General features: G+C 42.7%; 1 protein-coding gene across 1 annotated transcript in view; it reads left to right on the top strand.

Annotated features, from left to right (window-relative positions):
- The window catches only part of LOC144821562 (sodium-coupled monocarboxylate transporter 1-like), a 310280-nt gene that overhangs the window by 230472 nt on the left and 54193 nt on the right, over nucleotides 1–25615 (top strand). Inside the window, exon 10 of the mRNA XM_078678751.1 lies at nucleotides 23470–23537. Coding sequence (XP_078534877.1) covers nucleotides 23470–23537 — 68 coding nt within the window. The remainder of the gene's footprint in view (nucleotides 1–23469; nucleotides 23538–25615) is intronic.

Genomic DNA, 25615 nt, shown 5'->3' with positions numbered 1-25615 from the left:
TCCTGCGTTGTGGACCACCTTTTTACACACTTGCTGGGACCTCTGTCACTGTGTGCTGGTCACCCACCCCCTCAGCCTTTCCAAAAGCTGAAGGTCTCAGACTATATGATGAACCACCCACCTAACTAAAAGGCCATCACTAGCCAGACTGTAGCAGCAAGCCAGAGAGTTCCCACCCGAGAGGCAGCGGGTGACTCTCTTCCTAGCCCACTTGCCCTCTTCTAACACCCCCTGGCTCCAGGAGCACATTTTGTATCCCACATTAGAGCAGCCTATGACCAGCGTTCCCCATGTGAGGAGTGCTTCCACTGTGCAAATACTATCATGGCGAAGGCACCAAGTGAAGCAGAGACTGCGTTAATTTGTAAACGCCACCCTTGCTTTTTTTAATTGAACCTTTATTGGAATAGCCGGGGTCATGTGAGGAGAGAATCTGCAGTCAGGTCCGCACAGTAGGTCTGTATTTTATTTCCTATAGATGCTAACATCTCTTGTTTTATCTGTTTATACCCATAAGTCATTATGATGTGATGGTAATAATTACAAAGGCCTTGGGACGTCAATTTTGTATTAAATTCATTCCCCATTGTGCGAGAATGTTTTTCGCATTTGTGCCAAAAATGTCTGGAATTTCTCAACTTTTCTACAAGGATAGCCACTTAATTTTTTTTCTTTATCATAATTGTCATTTCTGATTTGAGGTGTGTTTTACTGCCTCCATGAAAGGTCCATTTAACAATAACATTGTTGCTCAACATCACCAATAAGCAGTTAATGTAGGTGGACATTTGTTGGTCTGTTGATGTCTTCTACTTCACAATACACTTACATTTATACGGGAGTTTGTTTTACCATTATTTGCTTTAGCAACACCTGTTTTCAGATGCTCCTTTTATATTTCTTTTTGGAAAATAGATGTGTTTGTTTTTCTGTTGGTTACAATCCGTTTGCTGTATTCTTTGCGCTAGTAAATTCTTATCCATGTCACATGATGCCCGAGTGAATTGTCATCTTCCAAACTTTTTTTTTTATTTCAAATCGTTTTTATTGAAGTAAGAAAACAAAGCAAAAGACATTACATTAAATCTTCCATCAAAAGTGAATTATTACAGATGTTGTCAGACTAATACAGAAACTATAAATGATAAAAAAAAAAAAAACAAAGAGAAGAATCACTCTTGCTTGTCACGTGGTTATCGATCAAGTTGTTAAACACTTGACGTGCGGATGAATGGGAATAGCTCTGACATATTAACTAGGATCACACCCATATAACCATGATACTATTACAAGGTCGTATTGCTTCAAGGTGGCTCATAATGGAGGGATGAATCGTCTAGCGACTTCCATAATTTCTTATTGGATGGACACCACGTAGAGGACTGTAACGCCTGATTCGTGGCACCTCTCAGGAAAGACAGCCATTCCTGCCAAATTTTAAAATTTACTTCCTTAAAACATTTCCACTTGCATAAAACAACCTTACATGCCAATGTCAACATTAAATCCAAGAGCTGGCGATCATGCTCATTTGCCAATCGCGGTTCCAACCCCCCTAAAATGACATATACAAATTCCTTCATTGGTTTTATCTTAAACACGTGATGAATGCATACAAATACTTTTTCCCAATATTCTCTCAGCAGGGGACAGTTGAATAACATGTGAGAAAGATCACCAGTCCCTGATTGGCAATTCCAGCACTCCGGGGAGTCACGTAGTTTACATTTAAATAGCTTTTCCGGAGTCCAGAACGACCTATTTATGAGCATATACTTCGTCTGGAATAGGATGGGTGATACTTTGTGGGCAAGTGCTGATTTATGAATCAATTCCCAATCCCACTCTATCCCTGTGGAGTTAGGTTCCGCTTCCCATTTCACTTCCACTGCTTTGTGAGATTTGCTGGGCAGCGGTAACAACAATTTATACACCTTGGAAACGAAGTGACCTGAGTGCATAATGCGTGGGAGATGTGTTATCAGCCACGGAGTGTAGGGTGTGAAGTTACGGCTGGTTAATGTCGCCTTGACTTTTAGAAAATGATAGAAGTCTATCGGGGCTAGGCCAAACTTCGTCTGTAGGCTTGAGAACGGGATTGGTTCGCTGTTGTCATACAAGTCTCCGGCCAGGTTAATACCTTTTTCGGACCATGACTCCCAGAAGAGTTCCACACCCGTGTGTTTAAGGTAGGGGTTTTTCCATAATGACATGCATGATGATTTAGAGAATGTCAATTTGGTTTTATGCGTTTGGTCAAGTCTAAGTAGGGCCCTTCTGGTATTTAACAATATGTATCTGGAGTGAGGTAGGTGCGACAGATCCATGGTGATTAAAGACTCAAGCGGAGCCTTGCCTACTATTGATCTCTCAATGTTAATCCACACAGGAGTGTAAGTTGGTGATTTTATTAACCATTGAGCACCTTGCTTACAAAGAAAGGCTGTCTGGTAGTTCCTGAACGATGGCAGACCCAGGCCACCTTTATCTTTTGCCAGTTGCAGTTTCTTTAGAGATATCCTGGCTTTCTTGCCCCGCCACAGGAAGTTACCAAACAGCTGGTCTATTTTTAAGACAAAATTATTAGAGAACGTCATAGGGAGCATACTGGCCAGGTAGTTAACTAAGGGTGTTGACATCATTTTGAGAGTTTCAGCCCTGCCCCACCAAGAGAGAAATTTTGGAGACCAACTTTCTAGAAGAGTAGATATTTTTTTCAAAGTCGATTCTTCATTTATTTTTAGAGTGGAGACCAAATCCTTATCGAAGTCCAACCCCAGGTACTTAAAGCATTTGGGCTGCCATGTAAGACCAGAATCCCCCAAGATCCCCTTGTCCCCTATATTGTTGAGCAGCTTGACCTCCGTCTTGTCTTTATTGAGCTTGTAGCCCGAAACCCTCGAAAATTCTTCAATGTCTGACATGAGTGCAGACACTGCCTCATCCGCCCTTTCAGATAAGACAAGCACATCATCTGCATATGCTGTCAATTTAACCGTGCAGTCTCCAAAGGGTATACCTGCAATTTTAGGATCTTCCCTTATATGATATAAGAACGGTTCAATCGCCAACAAAAATAACGAGGGTGATAACGGGCACCCCTGCCTCGTGCCTTGCTTTAAGCAAAAGGAGGATGAGAACGAACCACCCGCCCTTACTCGCGCCGAGGGGCAGCAATAAAGTGACATCACTAGCCGTGTGAATGTTTCCCCCAAATTAAATTTATTGAGGACTGCTTTGAGAAAGACCCAATCAACCTTATCGAAGGCTTTTTCGGCATCTAAGGTTATTGCCACTGTAGGGGTGCCTAGAAGTTTAGATTTCTCTAGCACATGCGCCAAAATCCGTGTGTTATCACTGGACAACCTATGCTTTAGGAAGCCCGCCTGAGATGGATGGACTAGTTGTGGGAGCACCTTTTGAAGACGTGCGGAGAGTATCATTGCTAGAATCTTACAGTCAATATTAATTAGTGAAATTGGCCTGTAGTTTTTTGGGAGCGATGGATCTTTCCCTTCCTTCGGGAGCACTGCAATTGTTGCCTCCGCCAGAGTGCCTTTTACTTCACCAGAGCTATTTATTTCTTGGAATAGGTTTAGCAACGGCCCAGTTAACATAGTTGGAAATGTTTTATAGAATTTTGCTGTAAAGCCATCTGGGCCTGGTGCCTTCCCTGATTTCAGTTTTTTAATCGCACTTTCTACTTCTTCAGCACTAATTGGGCCATTTAGACTAACCTGGTCTTCAGCGGTCAACCTTGGAAGGTCACACTCGTCCAAATAATTCTTAATTTTATCTTCCTCCACCTTTGTATTTTTTGCGTACAGGTCCTCATAGAACACCCTAAATACCTCAGCTATCTTATCTGGATCAGAATGTGAGTTCCCTGAGGCGTCCTTAAGGATGTTAATACAGTTTTTTTGTACTTTAAATTTCAAATATGAAGCTAGACTCTTTCCTGCTTTATTGGATTCACAAATCTTAAACCTCTTCCCTTTGTCCAGCCAAACTCCAGCCCTTTCACTTATTAACTTATTGTGTTCATATTTCTTATTTGCCAGAGCATAAAGAGTCATGTTGTCTCTTAACCTTAGATGTTTACTTTCAAGATCTCCAATTTCACTTTCAAGTGATTCTAGTTTCGCGTTATAATTTTTATTCATGGCAGACCTAATCTTGATACATACACCCCGTATTGTACTTTTCATAGCATCCCACCTAGTAAGATCAGATGTGTCCCCCTCCCTATTAATTTGCAGGTAAGAGACAATGGCAGCTTGTATCGTAGATCTGTGTTGAGCATCGCTTAATATCTCATCATTCAGGCGCCAAGACGTCTGCCGGGGAGATGATTTGGCATTTGTAATGGACAGGGAAATACAAGAATGATCCGACATCACACGAGGCTCTATGCTGGTAGATTCTATTCTGGGTACCCCGTTCTGTGTTATGAGGATGTAGTCAATCCTGGAATATGAATCATGCGGTGTAGAATAAAAGGTATAATCCCTCCCTGTGGGATTCTGGAGCCTCCACGCATCCACTAAATGAAAGCGTTCACACAGATTAATGAAGGCTCTATGGGATTTGTTTGGTTTGAAAGGGCAGTGGGAGTCCCTATCTAGCGTTGCGTCTTTTGGAAGATTAAAGTCACCACCCACTATATGAACAGCGCTATCTGGGATATTTTCCATATGTTTATTTAAGTCCTCCCAAAACTTGAGGTCACTTGTGTTAGGAGCATATATGTTCGTAACATAAAACTCCGTATTTTCTTTGCTTAGTTTTGCCGTAACCCACCTCCCGTCTGAGCTAGCCTCATGAGACAAAACCTCCACCTTTGATCTCTTCGCGACAAGAATCAACACCCCATTCTTTTTGTGTACAGATTCTGCACCCACAACCTCGTTGTAAAACTTGTTCCTCAAGTGGTAAAACAGCTTAGCTTCCAGTTTCGTCTCTTGTAACAATACAATATCGCCTTTCAATCTGCGCACATAATCTAAGATTTTTTGTCTTTTGATAGGCTGGTTCAGACCTTTAACATTGAGTGACAATATCTTCATCTTGTCCATATTACATACTCCCATCGGAGTATTCACAGCGTTATGTGTGAACAGTTAAAGAATGCTTCATATGGAGAAAAACGTACATCACACTTGACCAATTACAAAATGTTGGTCTTCCATCTCCCTGAGACTTCGAGAGGACATATGAGCGAACACAGAGGCTATAACCCACATCACCATCAAGTGTCAGTGCAGTAGTGAAAATGCAAGCAAGAAGAAGAAAAAGAAGGAGAAAAAGAAAAAGAAGAAGAATCGAACATAAAAGACAAGTAACACATACCCGAACCCCCAATCCCCTCGACCCCCCACCCTTCCCACCCCACCTGTATTTTGTAGGCATGGCGATTGGAGAGAGAGTGCAGTGCAGCCTCCCCGTGCCTAAACATATCCATATTCTTTGGAGCATTCAAGACTATTAACATTTACTCAAAACTTGTGAGTTGTTCTAACTATCACAACTATCACGACTAACACAACTATAATAAATCATGTACCAAGTAACCTTGCACGTATGAGGAAATGCAAAGACTGCAAGATAAGAGATAAACGAAACAAGGCATTACCTTCATTAGACTGAGTGTCAGGACCCACATTAGTACCATTAATACCAGCTGATAACATTATAAAACTAAGTTGTGAGGTATGCGAAAACGCATTACACGTATAAGCGAAATAGCTTATGGTCGAAGAGTACAAATGTTTAAACATGGATACCACAGTCAGCACCTTAAACAAAATAGCTCATGGTCGAAGAATACAAATGTTTAAACATGGATATCATATTCAGCACCTTAAACCTGGGCCCTAACCTGGGCCCTCAAAGTATCCTGAAAAATGTATATAAATGTATAGAATGTGTATAATACGGATACATATACGGAAATACAAACTCCGAATCAGAAAGTCTTCAACTTTGGCCATAATCCTTATTTCCAAAGTACCAAATTCGTGTGACATAATAGCTGAACATATTCACTTGCTCTGCTTAACAACTAGGAAATGAAAACCATTGGAGAATGCGTGTAGCAGGATACCCTTCATTTATAACCTGAGGCTGAAGCCTGGTCAGCGGGGCTTTCATGATTATTCGTCTCCATGTCTAAGTCCTCAGGGCCATCCAGCATACGTTTCAATTTCAGTGGATCTGAAAAAATGTGTGGAGAGCCCTGAATAATCACTCGATACCTTGCCGGACCAATGAATCCATATTGGAAGCCCCTTTTCTTCAGTTGCGGTCGAAGCGCCAAGAATGCCTTCCTGACTTCCACCGTCTCTTTACTGTAGTCTTGAGATATATAAACCTTAGCAGACTTCCACAGAATGTGATTGTTTTTACGCATGAAGGTAAGAATCTGTTCTACATGCTGGTACCGGAGTGGTTTGCAAACAATAGCTCTGGGACCCTTTTGATCCTTTGAGATCCTGGCCGGGACTCTGTGGGCTCTATCAAATTCTAGTGGGTGTACAAACGTCATGTTTGTAGCTTGGGTAAACCAGGACTCAAGAAAAGCCACGCAGCTCCCCAGTTGATCCTCTGAACCTTCCGGAATTCCAAAAATGCGTAGGTTCCCCCTTCGATTACGGTCCTCCAATTCAGCGAGTTTCCGTGTTGTTTGATCCGCTGCTATACACAAGCGTTTAACTGCGTTGCAGGTCTTCACTTCCATATCCTCAAGTTTGCTAATCCTCGTTTCCGCCTCTAAAAGTTTTGCATTGGTATCGCGGTTATCTTGTCTGATTGCTGCCACTTCTTCTTTTGTCGCCTTCGCCAGATCCCTGACTTCATCAAGTCTGCTAAGTATTAAATCTATTGGATCCGGGTTATCCTTCCTCCCTTTGCCAGGTGAGGGTAGATCAGACTTAAGTCTCTTTAGACTTTTTGCTAGCTCTTTGTCTGACATGTCTATTCGTGATGTAGACTGACTGATGTAGACTGACTGATCGTGGACAGTGATTCACCTGATTTGTGCCTGACCGCCGTGACGCACTTTCTTGTTCAGGCTCCGGAGAATTTTCTATTTGTTCCTATCTGTTCCCCAGATGACCATTGAGAGAGCTGAGATAGCCAGGAACCGGCAATCAATGAAGCTGACCGTTAGTTTTATCAAGTCAAACACTGTGCTGAAGGCGCCATTCTTAACTCAGGATGAAAGTTTGCGTCACCATTTGGAGTATACCATAGCTTAAAATACTCAATATGTGTGGAATGGAACCCTCACTCAATCGCATTACAGTGACACAGCGTGTGGTAGGCGCACTCTCCGATCATACATTCAGAATCTTCACTTTTTTCAGTCTTTACCAGTCTTTACCAGCTTCTGCCCATTATAAAACAACAACTACTAATCATACCTTCATGTTGCGCCTGCACCCAACCATCATAGCATATGAGATTGTGGCAGCCCTGGTGACTTAGCAGTGTCAAGGTAATTGGGATGATTTGGGAACATGCCAGACCTCGCATATAAGATCAATATCAATCCTCAGGGGCCAAAATCATCCCAGAAAGCACATTTCCATTTATCATCAAGTTACCGATTTTAATGTTATTAGTGAAGCCAATGGTCAGACGTTTTCCAGGCACAATCGTTTTTAATTCCTTAATCCCAGTGGAAACGCTCATATCATGTGGGTAAAGTCAGTCTGTGGACCTGCAGTACTTAAAATATGCGTTACTCCGCCATTTTGTATGATGCGAGTGGTGGCTGCTTTCTGTGCTCGTTTTCTGTGCCTGCCAAGCGTTTCATTTACTCACGGTTCTGCACCCGTTACCCTTTCCATGCCACTCACAGACCGATTCACCGGCGGAATCCTTGAAGTCTGTTCTCATGCCATGGAACCTCGATCTCCGTCTGCCGGCGTCTTCATCTTCAGCGGCTTGCTGGGCGGACACGTCGCCTTCTTCCCGCCGTCCTTCACCAGCGCCCGGCAGCGTCCGGAGCGGAGCTGCCAAGCATTCAAAACCGGACTTCTCCTTCACACAGCTAGTCGACTGAGCGCTCTATGTGACCCGCTCACATTCCGCCGTCCGACTCTTTTATTTTTGTCGGCGCTGGAGAGGGTTATTACGCTCCAGATCAAGGCGATTCCTTCGGCACGGGCAGAGGGATTTAGAGCGCCGCCATCTCCCTCGGCGTCCAAACCACGCCCCCTCCGTCATCTTCCAAACTGACTGACAGCTGTTCTGTATACATATTTTCTCAACAGAATGGCTTACGGATAGTCATTTAAGTTGTATTTTTAGCCGTTTGCGGGTTGCTACTGTCTGGGTCTGGGTGCTTGCTACTCTTGCGTTATTCCACTGACTTCTTCTTGTCTGGCCACCTCGGGGAGTTTCTCTCCAACCTTATTTCTCCTTTGGCGCTTCCATAGCAGATTTCTTGACAAGATATTCTTTTCTTCCTGTAAAAGTCATATCTTCCCGGGACATCCACTGGATTTGTGATCATTGACCTATATACTGAAAGGTTTTTTTTCCCAACTTTCTTTGGGATTAGGCCAATCTATGTCCTCATGTTTCATTTTCCCGTGGTTCTTCTGCTCATATCATCATTGTACAGAACCTTCTTTCTTTAAGATTCTTCATTATTCAATTATATTTATGTGACTTATTTTTTTTTGTAATGTTTGACCCATATTTTAGGATCACATTTTATTCTAGTTTCATACCTTAAGAAGTTTTAATGGGTTTTTAATGAATTTTGTATATTTCTATAGGATGTAACCAGTATATTTGCACCTTGTGTACTTATAAAAACTAATTAATCTGTCACGTATTGTGTATGGCCACAAGTTATATTTATCCCATGTTCCTTTTATTGGAATGGTTCTGTTATTTGATTCTGAGTTCGTACCAATCATATTTTCAGGTGTTTTTAGGTGACGAACCTGCATCGCTCTATAGGGTAGTACTTCTCACCGAAACAAATATTTTACAATATTCATAAAAGGCGCATTTTGCCTCAATTCCATTCAAATCAACAATATCTTTAATTCAATGTTTTTCATAGTCCCTACTTATTTTTTCAGACTTATCCTTTATTTGATTTTATCACCCTACGTGATAATAGTCTTTCAAATGTGCACATTTAAAAAAATCCTAATTGAATAAAAGTGTCCCCTTAGCAGTCCAGTTTTTGGTTTCTTTCTCCTGTCTCAAGAAGCTGTGTCAGGACACTTCTAATTAGTCTAGTTTTCCTGCATAGGCATGTTGATCTATTGATTTTTGTACTTCTTACTCGAGTTATCATGCGAACAATGTCCCCTCATTGCCAGAATTTGCTGACAGGACAAACTTTGCAGAATACTCAAATTGTACTTTTAGGAGGATTGTCCAATGGCATGTACTTAACTTAACACACCTGTCTTTCCTTTCAAAAACAGAACTCAAACCCTCATTAGATATCCCATTTCTTGTTCTCCTGCTCCTGTTTTTTCTTTCTTTTGTGAAATGTTATGAGACAATCAAATATAAAGAACTTGGAGTACTGAGAGTGAAATTGGCATCAGTGCACTCCTTATATGGTAGATGCAACAACCACCAAACTATAAATAAGAATGTTACTGCTGAGATCTGTGCACAAGGTAAAATTAGTACCATTGAATAGGGTACTTGCAACATTTTATTTGTCTGAAATACTATGAGGTGAGGTGCTGATGTTCCAACACGAACATGTGCAATACAAAAACATTCATATGTGTTTGTACTAGGTTGGATTAATCAACCGCACCCTCGAGCTCTCTCACACTCCACTTCCGCCTATGTCGAAAGTGTTCCTCTTATTGTTTAGACAATGGTCTGCAGCATATATTTATCAAGATGTAAACTTAACTGAATCAGGCACAGTGATATGTGGGTTATGTCAGTCAAATGATTTATGTGCTTAAAAGTAATCCAATATAATTATGTAACACAATTTTATTCCAAGGGAGGATAAAATTTATTTGGAAATAAATCCTCTCAGAATTTCTGACCTCTCTCGATCTGCTCCATTGAAAAGCCATTACAATTATAAAACATTTGAAGTGTACATAGCTTTCTACTACAAGACTAAAAACATGATTTCTGCAAACCAATCTCTTGACACCATGAATGTTGCTGTTGCCCTTAAAACAAGCATTTGCAATGCAATAGGTCTCGCATACACGAACGTTTGAGCTATTGGCATTGTAAATGCCAATGCCTTTTATTTATGTGTTTTGAAAACCTGCAAGCGGTGCGTAAACACGCATTTGTTACTTATAGTCCTTGCTTTCGAGAAGCAAGGCTGGCAGTAAAAGAGGCGCAGTTATGACTAGAAGTACAGAGTGCGTGTTTACACACCAATTGCAGGTTTTTTAAACACATAAATAAAAGGCATTGTTATTTATAATGCCAATAGCTCAAACTTCTCCAAATGCAAGACCTATTGTATTGCAAATGCTTATTGAGCTGTGAGACTGAGACAGCAGCAGCCATAGGAAGGCAGGGACCGTGACGCCAGGCCATGCATTTTGAAAGCAGGAGTGAGGAGGAGGCAGCTGCAGCCAAAACAGATCTTGATCTTTGGATGCCCAGCAAATGGGGCAAGATAGGTGTAAGTTTTACCACTCTGTTTACAATAGAGCTCTGTAAACCACAAGCATTGCTCTTGACTGCTCCAGCTTAAAGAAAGAAGTAGTGCTCACAAGCTCAGAGTAACAACACGTGTAACAGGGGCAGTCCTTGAAAATGGGCCGTGCTTTTAAAGCCCATATCCTGAATACAGTATGTTTTGCAGAAGCAGCACAAGCACTGCCTAGGCAAGCCTTAAAACATGAATATGGCTCTGTGGGACTGGTGGTCATGGCGAGTTTGTTGTATATGAAAAAAACCTTGCCCTTGTTCTCAATAGGTATCAACAATGCTGACTCCACTAGTCTGTGCTACACCCCAAGGTCAGCAAAGTTTGAACCCTGGAGGGCCACTCTTTCTTGTGACTTGATCCCATCCCCAGACCCTCTTTACCTGACTGGTGTAGCACCCAAGTGTTTTTGAAAAAATGCGGCTTTGGCACCAGGCATTCACCATATCACCAGGTCTCTGTGCAGTGCTTTCTGTTGTGGCATCTTCCAGCAATGCTGTATATTTATTTATGCTTGTGAAAGCGTACAAGGGAAAGAGAACATGCTCTACACAATTGAATATAAATCCCGGAAACAGCTTCAGGAAATACTTAAAAGAAGCCCAAGAGTCAAAAATATCCAACTTCACACTAAACTTAGAAAGTATCGGTACCTGTCGACAAAAACAAATTCTACACAAAGACCACAGTCAATATTTATTTGCTTTTTAACCCCTTCAGCGCTGCGCGAATTCCGCTGCAGTGCTGAAGGTTCTATTGAGCCTATGGACTCATGACGGAACGGTTCCGTCAGGAGCACAGGCCAACCGACGCTCATGACGGAACCGTTCCGTCATGAGCATGGAAGGGGTTAAACGTATAAATGTGATTCAAGTTTAGAAAGAGAAATAGTTGAGAGTGTTAATTCAATGTTATTATTCATAAAATGTGAAAATAAGTGCAGTGTAAACTTGAGTGAGTTAATAGGATATGGTTATGGACATACCAGAATTGGGTCACCTGGATAGGTCGGTGAAGGCCTACAGACTTGCACGTTTATTCCTAGTCACAAGATGTTTGCATATTTATTTTTCCCTTTAGAGGCAGGAGTACTGTTGGAATCATCTTTCTTCCATGCTCATTGTTGGTTGGCATAGCGCTTGGTGCAATCTCTGTTGTGGTGACAGATGAGCAGGTGAGGGAGGTTCCTGTTTAAGGCTGAAGGCAAAAAACAGTACTTATAATTGCAGTATGAGCAAGCGAATTACTACCATTTGGCAAAGAGCGCCTGTAAAGCAGTAATTCAGCCATAGTGAGGCCGGGTCCAGTGTGGCAGACTCTGAGGTTCAAGATCTTCACAAGTAACGCTCCCACAGACGTGGTGTGAGGGCACTACGATGTTTGAGGAGGTGTCGGTAAAAGGGGCGGGTGATGGAATCAGCATCAGCAAGCCTCCTTTGGCATCGTCATCATTATGTCACTTTGTGGTGTTTGTACGCAGCAATAGGGAATTATGTGGTGCTAGCTGCGGCATGAGAAATTGCCCATGGGTGGCGCTCATATACATTCTTTAATAGCATTGTCATGTACATACTTATTTATTTATTTATTTACTTTATTTATAAAATTTTATATATAGCGCGAACAAGATCCCGAAAGATATCAGAGTGCTTTACAGTAGTATGAAAGAGACGACATGAATGAGGTATCAACATCAATAGGGAAAAGGAAAATAATACAGTAAACTGATGAATTCAAACAACAACAAAAAATGTACATTAAAGAGGAGCCATAACAAATGAAAGTAGTCTTGGTGATAGCATAAAAAGTCAACCAGTAAAGTGAGCCTAGCCAATTAAGGTAGGAATTTGCTCATCAAAAAACTCTTAGCTTCAATTTTGAACTCCATAATGACCTAAACAACTTCAGACCTGTCTCCAACCTTCCTCATCTCTCCAAAATCCTGGCAAGATGCTTACTCCATCAATTAACTCAACACCTTGACAACACCAACCTCCTCGACTCCCATCAGTCAGGTTTCAGGAAAGGATGTAGCACTGAAACCGCAATCCTCAACATAATTGATGATATTCACAAATCACTGGACTCAGACCAATGCTGCCTCCTTATTCTCCTAGACCTATCGGCAGCATTCGACACAGTTGACCACAAACTTCTCCTCAAAGCTCTCGTAGAAAGAGCGGGTTTAAACGAGGTGGTCCTTAAAGGGTTCTCTTCATTCCTTCTCAACCGCTCCCAGAAAATCTAAATCAGATGCTTTGAATCTGACCTGCAACCAGTCGTGAGAGGAGTCCCCCAAGGATCAGTGCTCTCCCCCATACTCTTTAACATCTATATGGAACCTCTCGCCGCATTACTCAGGAAAGCAACATCCGTTTTTACCTATATGCTGATGACACCCAAATCTACCAGGAAATTTCCTCTGCCAAAGACATACAAAGACTCAATGAAACACTAAGAGATGCGCAACGTTGGCTATCAAGCAACCATCTGAAACTGAACCCGGACAAACCGAACTACTCCTCATCTCGAACAAAGAAGAGAATCCTCAAGTGGCTGAGTGGCTAAAGGAGATTGATGTGCTCAACGGGAACCTCTCCTTGGCCGATTCTGTCAAATCACTAGGCATCACGCTAGACCAAACACATTAAGATTTTGGCCAAGAGCGCCTTCCTTAATCTAAAGCTACTAAACAAAATAAAACCTTTCATTCCACCTAACGACCTCAAATAAGCCACTCAAGCATTGGTACTGTCCTCTCTGGAATTGCGAAAACACACCTTGCTCCGCTAAAAACAACCCTCAATACGGCAGCTAGAATGGTAACGGGATTAAAGAAATTTGACCACATCTCTCCTGCCCTCAAAGAACTCAAGTAGCTACCCATAGAAATGTGGGCGAACTTCAGAACGGCCTGCCTCACCCACAAAGCGCTCCACACAGGCAAACCCCATTATGTGGCGTCCAAACTCAATAAAGCAGGTCAGAACAGGAACGTCAGAAGCTCCAATACCTTACAGCTTATCCCGCTAAAACCTCGAAAACAAAAAACCGCGGCCAGATCCTTCGCCGGCAACGCGCCCAAAATATGGAACTCTATCCCCCACCCCACATCAGAACTGTTCCCTCCTTCACCAAATTCAAAAGACAGCTCAAAATCTTTTTCCTGGATCGATCTCCAGCGATCGGATAGGATCCATCAGAATGCTGAAAATGACACTGTACCTCCCGGCTGTGGGATAACAAGTCCTTGTAATGGACCACTCATCATCCTCTTTACTTCGACGTACACCCGGACTGTCTCACTGTTTTGCTATTTGATTTGCTCCCTTCTGCTTGCTTATTGTAATATGTTTGCTCTCGCATGTTTTGCTATGCCGGTCAGGCTAGCGCTATACAAAACTTCTTAAATAAAATAAAATAACTTCGTCATCGAGGAAAGTCTGCGTACTTCTGTGGGAGAGAGTTCCATATCTTTGGGGCAGCACCGGAGAAGGCTCCATGACAAGTTCTCTTTTTGCTAAGGATTATAGGTTTCAGGAGGTAAGTTGTGGTGCTTCATGAAGCTCTCTCGCCACTTACATTGGAGGGGGCGCGGACAGGTCAGGAGCTATTCCTGCCAGAGTAAAAAGGAGTCATTGAAACAAAAGAAACCAATGCTTGTTTTAAGTTTTTGGTTGCCAGCTTTCAGCACATGATGAAGCTGGCAACCAAAAGTTTTATAGTTTGAGATTAACCTCCGCTCTTTTTCCTATTTGTGACGCACTACACAGCAGGGCATGGCAGCGCTCACATAAATTGTCTGACAGCAGGCTGGGAGACGAAAATGTTATGAATCCCTAGCAGAATTTTAACAGTGGCTATAGTTCTGAATATTGCAATCCCAAACAGGGCAGCCTGCTTCTCAGAGGCTTGATCTGCATGGGCCTGTCTGTCTGTCTGTTAGAAAGTGTCCGCCCATAGCATGGACTCCAGTCTCACAGATGGGCCAATACGGCGGGTTGTGGACATCAGTCAGGGAAGGGGTTAAACAGCCAGTTCACAATATATCTTTGTGCAAGCATGTCAGTCCACATAATTAAACTACAAAAATGATTGCAAAAATAACAGTGACATGTTTATAAAGTGGCATGTTTGTATAATATGAAGTTAACTTAATGTAAATAAGGGCATAGCTTTATTTTAAATATTGCCCTTACACTTAAAATAGAAATATGCAGTCTTTTGCTAAATTACATAGGAATATGTGAAACAGGATGGCTCTGAATGTAAACGAAATTACCACCAACAAACTTCACACGTGTTCGGTCACTAATGTAAGGCTTCCAAGAAGTAGCGTACAACCTGCGGCGCATGCACTTCAGTGCCTCGTAATGTGTAGTAGATGCTATGCAATTAGTGTAGCCTGCCCCCACTCCCCAAACAAAGAGGGGGCATGCATACTTCTTTAACACCAGTCTAGGTTTTAATGATGCCCACTGAATTATTTTACTATCAAGCATTAAAGAGTAACTCATGTCCCTGAACATAAAATCATCTCTAATCTTACAACTCAATGGGGCATCAATGCTTTAGTCTTAGCAATTTCAATCAAAGCGAAAACAGAGACAAAAACGGCGCAAGTCACATTTTAAAACCAAACGCATTAAACTTTTTACTGCCATTTTTTTTATACTGGAGTTTTGAATATTGTCTGTATTCATGCACCTTGCTTAATGTGGAACCACGGGCCGCTCATAAGACCATTGACATTACAATTGCCCGACAACTTGAAACTCCATCCTGTGGGTCTGAATAGACTACGCCGCTGCACAAACGAGTTTCAGTATCAGGGCCGGACTGGGAACCAAAACCGGCCCTGGCAAAGTGCTCGGCCGGCCCCCCGCCCCCCGGGCGGGAGGGGGGCGAGCGCTTTGCCAGGGCCGCTTTTCAGCCGATTTTGTTACAGGGCCGATTTTGCAGCTATGCTGCAAAAACGGCTCTGCAACAAAAACGGCCCCCAGGGCCCAAAACCGGCCCCCACCCTTGCGGCCGACCGGGGGATTGCCCGGTACCCACAACGGCCAGTCCGGGCCTGTTCAGTATGGTTGGCTGTCACACAATAGCACTGGTAACCTCAATAGAAATACATGCAGGTTAGTACACAATGTGGAAGCTGGAAACCGGGGACTATGTGGGGGGGGGTAGAAGGGAGGGGGGGAGTGAGAGCAGATAGAGTGGGGTAGAGGAGCAGGGAAAGAGACATAACAATGAAAGCATACCTAGCGCGGCGCTGATGAAAGGGCGCCACGCTGATTAAGTGTGCATGTCCGCAATACATAAACAAACAAACACGGCCAGCAAACAACAGTGCCCGGAAATAACAGTGAAAGCAAAACCAGTGCTTATGCAGTAATTATGATCCACAGTGCCACTTTGTCTGACTCTAATACTGGAAGAAAGCCCACCTTCTTGTTTGAACGTATATTGGAAATAATGCAACTAAGAGCAATATTATGCAAATATTCTCTTTAGCAGCCTCCTGTTTGACGGTGTTTGTTTAGCCAAAGCGCTGCAATATCTTCGGGTTGAGTTTGCGGTATTTACAAAATTCAAAAAAGAAAATGAAACAAAAAATCTGCAGAGCGAGCTGCAAGCCTCCTTATGTGTAGTGGACCAGTCACCATTTTAAACCAGCAGCATTAGTCAATGTTAGCAAAGCCTGTGCCACGATCTTGCAATCAGCTGACAACAATACACGTGGGAGGCGTACGCAGCCGCGAGCGTTACCTGAGGTTGAAGAGACGAGGCTGGCACCGGCCTGGGGCTCCTCCAGTCTTCGGGACACTAGGCTCCTGGTGAAGCTGCACGGAGAAGGAGCGGGGCAGCCCTTTCGGTTTCAAGCGCACCTCTTGGCTCGACGCTGATGTCCTGCTGGGCGGCCCCTCTCTCCAGCGGTGACGTGGCTGAACAGAATCTCGGTTGCTGGGAAACGCCTGGCTTATCAAACAAGTCAAACAAGGAGGGGCGAGTGGTGAAAAGTGGTGCAGACATATTAAACGTATGGCCGAACCAGGCGCCATGTCAAGAAAACAATAAATTAGTCGCTACAGTAAAAGATACCGCCCTGCAGCGTAGGTTAACTGAAGTTGGTCGATGCTGCTTCCTCCAGAAACGGAAGAAAACGAAAGTGACATATTAGACAATCAGCCAACATCAAGCAAGATAACAACAGCAATGGCAGATTTCACCAATGACAAGCGACAAAGCAAAGAGAAATGCCATGGGTGGAGTTTGACTACTAATCCTCATTACTTGGCGCCTTGTAGAGGCAGCGCATGCACTGCCTATGCAAGACCTAAAAAGGATAGTAAAGATTAACAGGCCAATAGCCATGGCAAAATCCTAAGCAAGAGTTGGAGTGACAAAACAGCACAATAATTCATGAAGTGGTTCCTCACTTCACAGGCAGCTGGAGGCACTTCAGGAAATAAGGAGCTGTCGTTTCGTGGTGCATTGGAAGTCCCTCTGAGCAGATGACAAGAAGAGTGATATACAATGGTCTGTTGTCCTAAATCCGTCTTCTCAGAAGAGTCTTGTTACAGGTACCCTCCCTCAGTCTGAGCACCACACCTTGACCTATCTCCAGTCTTTGACAATTGAACAACACTACTGTCTAGTAAACAGAGCTAAAACAAATAAGCAGAGAAGGAAGCATCGTCAACTGGATCTCCTCCTACTATAAGGACAAATCAAGGATAACCCTGGTACCTCCATTCACTTCCCCACCATGCATCAAGACTATAGTAACTCAATACTTGATCATCCCCCCCTCTTCAATGTGTACCTTAGGCCACTATCAGTAACTAGCACATCGTTCAACTTCACATACTATAGCTAAGCAGATGATACACAGATTGCCCTGAAATTTTAAAGTCCTAGCAATTTTGGCAGCTCAAGAATACCTGTGAGCCACAGAACAGTGGATGCTAACAAATCACCTTAAACTCAATGCATCCACATTTTAGATTTTCATATGCAGAGACTGAAAAAACAATGAATCATTTGACAGCTTGGTCACAGGAACATGGGATACTATCAACGAGATCCACAGAAGTAATACATTTAGGACTTACAATGGCCATTGCCCTGTCCACAGGCCCTCTAGTTAAACAAGTGACAAAAAGTCTGTTTCTTACTAGGCAGGCACTACAACACAATTTGCTGCATCTGGGATTTCCAGTAAAGAATCAAGAAACTCATTATATGAACTGTACCATTGTTCTCACTGACAGTCGTGAGACTCTTACAAATAATTCAGAATGCATGTGGGACAACTGGTACAGATAAACCTGCAGGAACCCCTCTCCACTGCTTAAAAAGCCCTTCACTGTCCCCTCGCCCTCAAAAGCAGAAGATCCACTTTCAAGATCGACTACATTGGCAAGGGGTGACATTTTTCTACAGGTCAACATCAAGATGTCTCCTCAGAAAAAAACCACTGTGATCTAAGCTGGCACCAAAGCTAATTGTACCGCCTCACAAGATGAAGACTGTAGGTGATACCATCTCTATCTCCATGCAAGCTGCAAAACTCTGAAACTCATTTCCAGCAAGTATACCAGCCATTGACAGCCCCCTAGAATTCAGGAGGATGGACAAGAGTTGGATTTTCCCTAGGTAATACTGCAAGAAATGGCAAATTAGACCAACTCAATATGACCCTTTAAGGATAGAAACAGTAGTGACCTATATCATTATTGGTGAGAACTGTGCCACATGCATTCTTCAGCCCCTCTAATATCATCAAACCCTTAGGATGGAAGAGGATACAAATAATTTTAAAGCTCAGAATCCCATAAAGAGATACTGAAGAAGCAACACCGGAAATGGTTGAAATAGTCGGATTCAATATAGTTGGCAGTAGCAGAACTGAATTGATGACATCAAATAATGGTACGAGAAAAAGATATTTGATAACTGAAATGCAATAAAATACTTCTATAACAATCCCTGTATAATTTGTCCAACTGCACGATGACCTGCAACACCATTACACCATACCATGAACTATCACCTAAATGCCCACATGAATCATTAGCTCTAAGCTTTAGGATATGTTGCATGACAGTGTGCATGAAGTCTACCTGAAAGCTTGAAACAACCATATAACTTGCATTGCATGACAGTCTGTAACATAGGGCCTGATTTAGGTATTGGCGAAACAGGTTACTCTGTCACAATGGTGACGTATATCCCGTCCGCCGACATATAAATCCAGTAGGATATAACAGGATTTATATTTCGGCGGATGGGATATCCATCACCATTGTAACAGAGTAACCTGTCCGCCAAGATCTAAATCAGGCCCATACACTTGTGAAAAACTGCATAACAAATTGCATGATACATTGTTTAGAAACTACATGACAATTGTGTGATAAACATTATGACAAACAACATATCCTTACGCATGAGAAAGTATTTAATAGTGTCATGGTGTGAAAATCCAAGGAAGTAGTGTGCTACACAGCAGCAAAGCATTTCAACGCCTCTTCAGGCGTAGAAAGCGATAAATAAAAGCCAGCACCGTACATGACATGCTGTTCCTTGCTAGATGAGAAGCCAAAGACCCATTGGCATCAGTGAGAGTCTATCCTTTATTTTGTTCGTTCCACTGAACTGCTGAAGCAAGCAAACACACACACACACACACACACACACACAAAGACAGACATATATAAAACCTACTTGTTGCTGCCAGTGGTAATCAGTTCCTTCCACAGGATGTTCCCACCCTTCCTACAAAGGGTGACACATGCTGCCTCTGGAAGCTGGTGACTACACCACTCTGCGCCAGGTAGAAAGTGTCATGAAGAGAAGCTTGGGAGCCCATAATGGGGACCTTGTGGGCTGTAGGGGAACAAGTGACACTCAAGTAGGAGACTTTGACAGGTGCTCAGGCTTCATACAGGGTGTGGTGGAACTACTGAATGCTCCAAAAAGGCAGCGGGTAACAGTTGCCAAGTGATGACCATCAAATCACCTCAAAGACTCGAACTTAACAGCTGTGCAAAAGACCACTAAAGTTGTATTTTTTTTTAAAGAAAGTGTAACTTCACACTTTACAAGGTTTGCAAAATGTGAATAAAAATTTGCAGCATTACTCCTTAGCCAACTATGCAACTTCACACACCTTTAATTATATAAGGAAAAACGTGCTCATCATTTCAAATTCAGACATGCCATTCAGGTGCAGTCCCTTGGACTCTAGCAGTGTTTTCCTTTTTAGGTCTCGCGACCTATCAATGCGCGCAAGCGCATTGAGCGGAGCGAGAATTCAAGTGCTCAAAAAGCTCGTCAAACCAAGGGCTTTTTGCTGCGGTTTTCTTTGAGTTCACGTGAATCACGTGACCAAACAAGCACGCGCATCAGCCTCCCTCCCTCCCTCTCTCCCTCCCTCCTAATTGCATTTTTTCCCGGCCGCACAGCACATCAAAGGGCTTTGCCCAGCGTGCGCTCTGCGGCTTCTCCTCCCCTAATTAATCATGGCTGGCCGGCCGTACTTTCAGTTTCCCGGCCGCTCTTGTTTTATCTCTCCCCCACTGTATCTGATTACCTTGCGCTGTGCCTCCGCTGCAACACACAATATCGAACTGCGTCAATGTGACAGTGGTCTTTATATTAAAAATGTACTTTTAGAGATGGGATGTCTTGCGCTCGCCTCAACAAATCGCTTTCACAAGTTTGCTTTTTTCCGCTATTAAAAAACAATCCTCCTGCTACACTTAAACATGGTGTCTCTTTCACTTTACAGCATATCACGCTAGTTCCTCTTTCTTTCAGCGACGCTCCACATTCATTTTCTGTTGCACTTGCGCATTGACACCAAATCCACAGACTGTCTTTTACAATCCTCATGGGGGTGTCAAGTGCTCCTCTCAACCTTCCTTCATGGGTTTGTTTTCCTGACTGCTTTCACAGGATCTTGAAGTTCATGCTGCGACTTTGTCATTGAGCCGGCAAGTCGTCGCCAAAATTATGTTGTAATATGAAGCTCTGGGACTAATAAGCTTGTAATTAAAAGGCTTTATTAAGCTTCATGGTCAGGCGTGACTTCTCCCCACGCCAGCTCAGGGCAAACTGCAGACGAGTAGAACGTCAGGCTCACTTCAGTAACCACTGGAACAAACAAGCATTGGCATAGCCGATAGGTCTCGCCTTTGGGACCTTATAAGTGTTTAGCCATGCAACAGTTGATTTTGTTGCACCAAGGTTATTCGGCTGCATAACTAAATACTTATAAGGTCTCAAAAGCGAGACCTATTGGCTATGCCAATGCTTGTTTAAATGGACAACTTAGTTTCCTAAATTAAACATAGAACACTTGGATGCTGTATTTACTCTGGACCTCCAGGTGAAGGCGATGTCTGTTTCCCATTTTGTGGACTCTGGTGTTAGTACATCTTGTGACAGTGGTGGGGAATTCATAGTCAGTGTATTGTTATTACCTCAGTCCACTTACCTTTAAAACAAACTGATGCTTTTTTATAGCAAGAATAATTTACAAAACAAAAAAGGCGAAATTCAAGTGCCTAAACATGGTGGGCATATGTTTGTAATATAAAAATAGGGTTGCATCATATGGTGATCTAACTCTTCTTGGAAGAGTAAAAAAGAAGACTGCGAAGAATATGATTCTAAGATGGCGGCACAGTTATGGCTCTCCAGTGGTCTGAGTTAAACATTGGCCACAAAGCTAATGGCTGAAGAAGGATGACCTATTGCTCCATTTTATGTATTCTCTTCGATGGACTGAACCAACAGGTGAATGACACTCTGTTTAACCAATGAATTAAATGGCCTGATTCAAAACCCATATTCTGCATGTAAGCTTCTTCATTGCTTTATATTATTTTTGAGAAACATGAAATGAGAGACATGTACTGCTGGTTTTCACATAAGTTCCTAGACTAGGACAGTGGCTGGCATACTTACACTGTCCCTTGTTTAAATCCACTATTTATTGGCATTTTTCCCTGTTTGGCATTTTCCCCTGTTTGGCATTTTTCCCTTGTTGTTTGTGGCTGGCAGGCACCAGTGGGGACAAGTACAGCAAATGGGTGACTTTTTTCATATATACAATCCGTTCAGGCTGGTAACAATCCCGTCAGGTTTTCAGGATATGACCAATAAATATGTATGAACATCATTTACTCTGAATTCCACGGGGGACTATTTGCATACTTCTGAGTCAAACTCAAAATGAACTGAATTTTATTTTGTGGTGGGTCAACAAGCTCAGCTGTCTTCCTTCCTGGGTCTTCTTCGTTCTCTGTGAGGTGCATACTTGCGAACTGCAATGATTTACACGCGGGTTCATGCTTTTACGGAAATGCTACAGATCTCTCGAGGACGTTCTACTGCTCTTGGGAAAGCTTTGGATTTGAACTGTTAAGAGGCCAGCCCTCCGAAGAGCACGACTCAGCTAACTGCTGGCCTTACTGACGGGCATCTCTACGCGTCACGATTGATGATGAGGTAATGTATTCATGGGGTTACAACTGGTCACCGTAAACAAAGCTCCATCAGTTTTGTCATAACGTTTACTTTTCAAGGTGCCATCTCGGCCATGAAGCCATCAGGAGGAATCGAAAGTCAAGGGGGTTATTTTCTTATTTTCTTTCCTCGCTCCTCAACGGGGAAAGGAGACAACCCTGGGAGGGCAGTGTGTGTCAGAGTGGGCCCTGGCATTTGGTTGAACTTACATGCATGCACAGGTTGAATGGTATTAGGGACAAGGGCAGCTGCAGATAGACAACGCAGCCTTAGAGAAGGGCCAGACCTTGCCCCCTTTGCTCATAATAAGGATTCGCCTCAGAAACAATTCCACAATTGTTTTATTCTTTCCCATGTGACAAGCAATACCTGCGCACAGATGTCAGTTTCTGTAAACAATTGGACAGATATCGAGTGTTGCATTTGTAAAATAAGTACATTAAGATTCAGCAAAAGAATGCCTTGTGGGTCAAGGTTCATACTCTAATGTAAACCAGTGCCAAATTGCTTATATCATAAGGTTGTTCGGCTTCTTCAAGTGGATTGTCGGGAGACAGTCATCCAAGTCGTTCAGACTAATATCCCCTCTGGTTCTGATTGCTGTAACTCCTTACATTTAGGCCTCCTGAAGTTCTTGCTCACTAGGTGGCAGCTTCTTCGATGCACTGCGGGTAGGTGCTATTGAACCTTCCCTCAGGCTCTACGGCCATTGATTGAAGTGCGCTCCAATGGGTTGCCAGTGAGGCATTATGCCAATGCCATCGCTGTCATCCTTACTAATAAAAGGTTCCCACTTCATTAAACAGTGTATCATCCCCTACGTACCCAACCGCGCACTTCTCTTTTCAACTTCCTCCTTAATATTTACGTCAGGGCGGCTGGTCCTTGGCTTGCCTGGCAGCCAAGCACTGGTAGTGCCTTCCATTAGATGAACGCCTGAACCCAAGTCATCTTCTTTTCCATAAAAAGTTTAAAAGCTGGCTCTTCCCTTACTCTTCTTTACTTGTTCACTTCAAGAAACTGTGTTAGCGCCAGGTCGCTCGTTTTGAATAGCAGTTCTCTCAATAGATGCATAAATAAATAAATGTAATGAAAGAAAATCACTGTCCGCATCATAAACATGTAAACTATTGTATCATGTAACTAAAGAGTATATTTTGCATAATGTGAAATAAAATACAAGGTATTTACTTTGCTACAAATGAGATAAACCTATCTCTATAGAGTAAACAGCTAATGTGTAATTCATTTCTACTTAGGTCTACTTTTTGGCGCTGTGTGCATTGCTATGTCTGCTGTGGCGTCATACATGGGAAGCGTGATTCAGGTTGGTGTTTTAAACTCTTGAAAAACATTCCTTAGTGACAAATAAATAATTCTTTTCAGAGGTGTATATATATATACTTTGTTTCATTTGTATGGCGAGCTTCAGCAGCACAACTGCGCGGCAATAGGTTATAACTCGTCACAAGGGTGTGCTGGAGCAATCCCCGGAAATACGTTCAGCAGAAGCCCCCATTGTTCAGTTTAAAGTGACACTCATGATGTGGTTGTGCGACTCCTGAACTCGAACATTCATCACTTGCACATGGAATGGTGATTACCCGCCTAGGACCCAGCCTTACTATGGCATGAGATCCTTGATTGCCACACACAACCCCAAATACAGATTGCACAGCACACTACGCGTCTTGGTGACAAGCATGGTGCTCCTGCCGTTTCATGCGGGTTACACCACCACTAGTGGCTAAGAAGTGGCAATTGCTTCAAGAGGGCAGCAAAAAAAAGCCATTGCTGCTGCTAATGATAGGCACCCTGATGGTTGCCTGCAATGCTGTTGACAACATTATTTGGCTGGATTGACTCAAGGGAATGACATATGTGGAAAATGAATGTATACCATAGGTCTCTTCCTTCTTTTCTTGCCAAGGGGATTATCTATCCCCGCAGATTACCTCTTTTTGTGTAGAGCAACATTGTTCACCCTTTGCATTTCCTCTCATGGCTTACTGCTATTTTCACATTATGCCCAGAAGCATGAACAAATATGCTTATTTTTCTGTATACAACCATACAATGACAGTGAAAGGCCTACTGATTCCCCTGCGTGGTTTTTCACATGATCAGTATTGAGATCTATCTTTACATCCTTTTTGCCGTCAATGGGATTGGCATTCCTATGATCAAATGTTCCTCCTTTCTCTTCAGTGGGTCTCTGTACAGTTGGGTACCACCATAACTGACAATCTCCTAGTCAGAGTTCCACATGCCTTGATCTAGTTAAAATGCCCTCTACAGAGGATGTCCTGAGCCTAAGGGACTGCCTCAGTGTTGGATTAGATGGTAGGTCGATTAACTCCTTTGGGATGAATCTTTACCATAAGAAACTGGAATATTAGTGGAGGGGGGTGAGAACCCACCTCAAATAATAAACACCATCCTGGTCAGGTTGAACCATTAAAGTCACCAAATAAACCTGTGCTTATCCTCCTGGTAGCCTGGCACAAAGAAGTCAGGCTTAACTTACAGGCAACACATAAAGTACGCAAACAGTAATAAAGTGAGAAAACACCACAAGAAAATTTCCAAAACAATTTAGAAAAAGTGACCATATTTTAATAAATATAAAGACAGAAAAAGAACTGTAATACAATAAGTGAAACCAGATATGAGTTTTTGAATTAAAACTAGCACCAACAATTACAAAGAGGTTACCATGTTTATCTGGTAAGTGGGTCAAAGTCAAAAGTTAAGGCCAACGCAATGGATTGCTGGTCAGATACAGGGAGCAAGTTCATCCTGGGGGAAATTTTGCCTTCAGATTTAGAATTTTTTATGGTCAAAAAGTGTTTGTTGACATGTTAGTGGCATGGTAAGCAACAAACTGTAGCCAAAGCTGGGTGTTTTCCAATGGCAGTCTGTTAAGGCGCGGGGTCCCAGTACAGTCGTCGACACAGGTATAAAAGCTCAGATTTCGTGCCCCAGAAGTCAAAATGAGGTTGACCAGCTGCAAATTTGATGGGGATCCCAGTCTCCATAGATTTTCCTGCTAGAAAGTTGGCAAAATGTTTTTAAGTCCCATGTCTTGCAGTTTGGAAGCCAGGAGGAGTACACTATAACATCAGCCAAGGGGCCATGACCTGTGACACTACTAGGGGGTTAGGACTCATTCTGCTGCCAGTAGCAGGGTCCAGGGCAGGTCCGGTTGGTACTGGTCAACTGGGCAGTTGCAGGGTAATGGCACTTGGAAGCTTCAATTCAATTCAAATGATCTTTATTCGGAGTTTTGATACATCCATAAAAGTACATACAGAATGAAACACATTAAAAAACGCATAAAAACCTATCAAGTTAAAAACAAAATTTCCAATTGGATTTAGGGCAGCATAAATATCGTAAAGTGCA

Source organism: Lissotriton helveticus, chromosome 1_1, assembly GCF_964261635.1.
Source record: "Lissotriton helveticus chromosome 1_1, aLisHel1.1, whole genome shotgun sequence".
NCBI classification, from domain to species: domain Eukaryota; kingdom Metazoa; phylum Chordata; class Amphibia; order Caudata; family Salamandridae; genus Lissotriton; species Lissotriton helveticus.
Note: the sequence above shows the minus strand (reverse complement) of the source record. Positions and strands in the feature narration are given on the sequence as shown.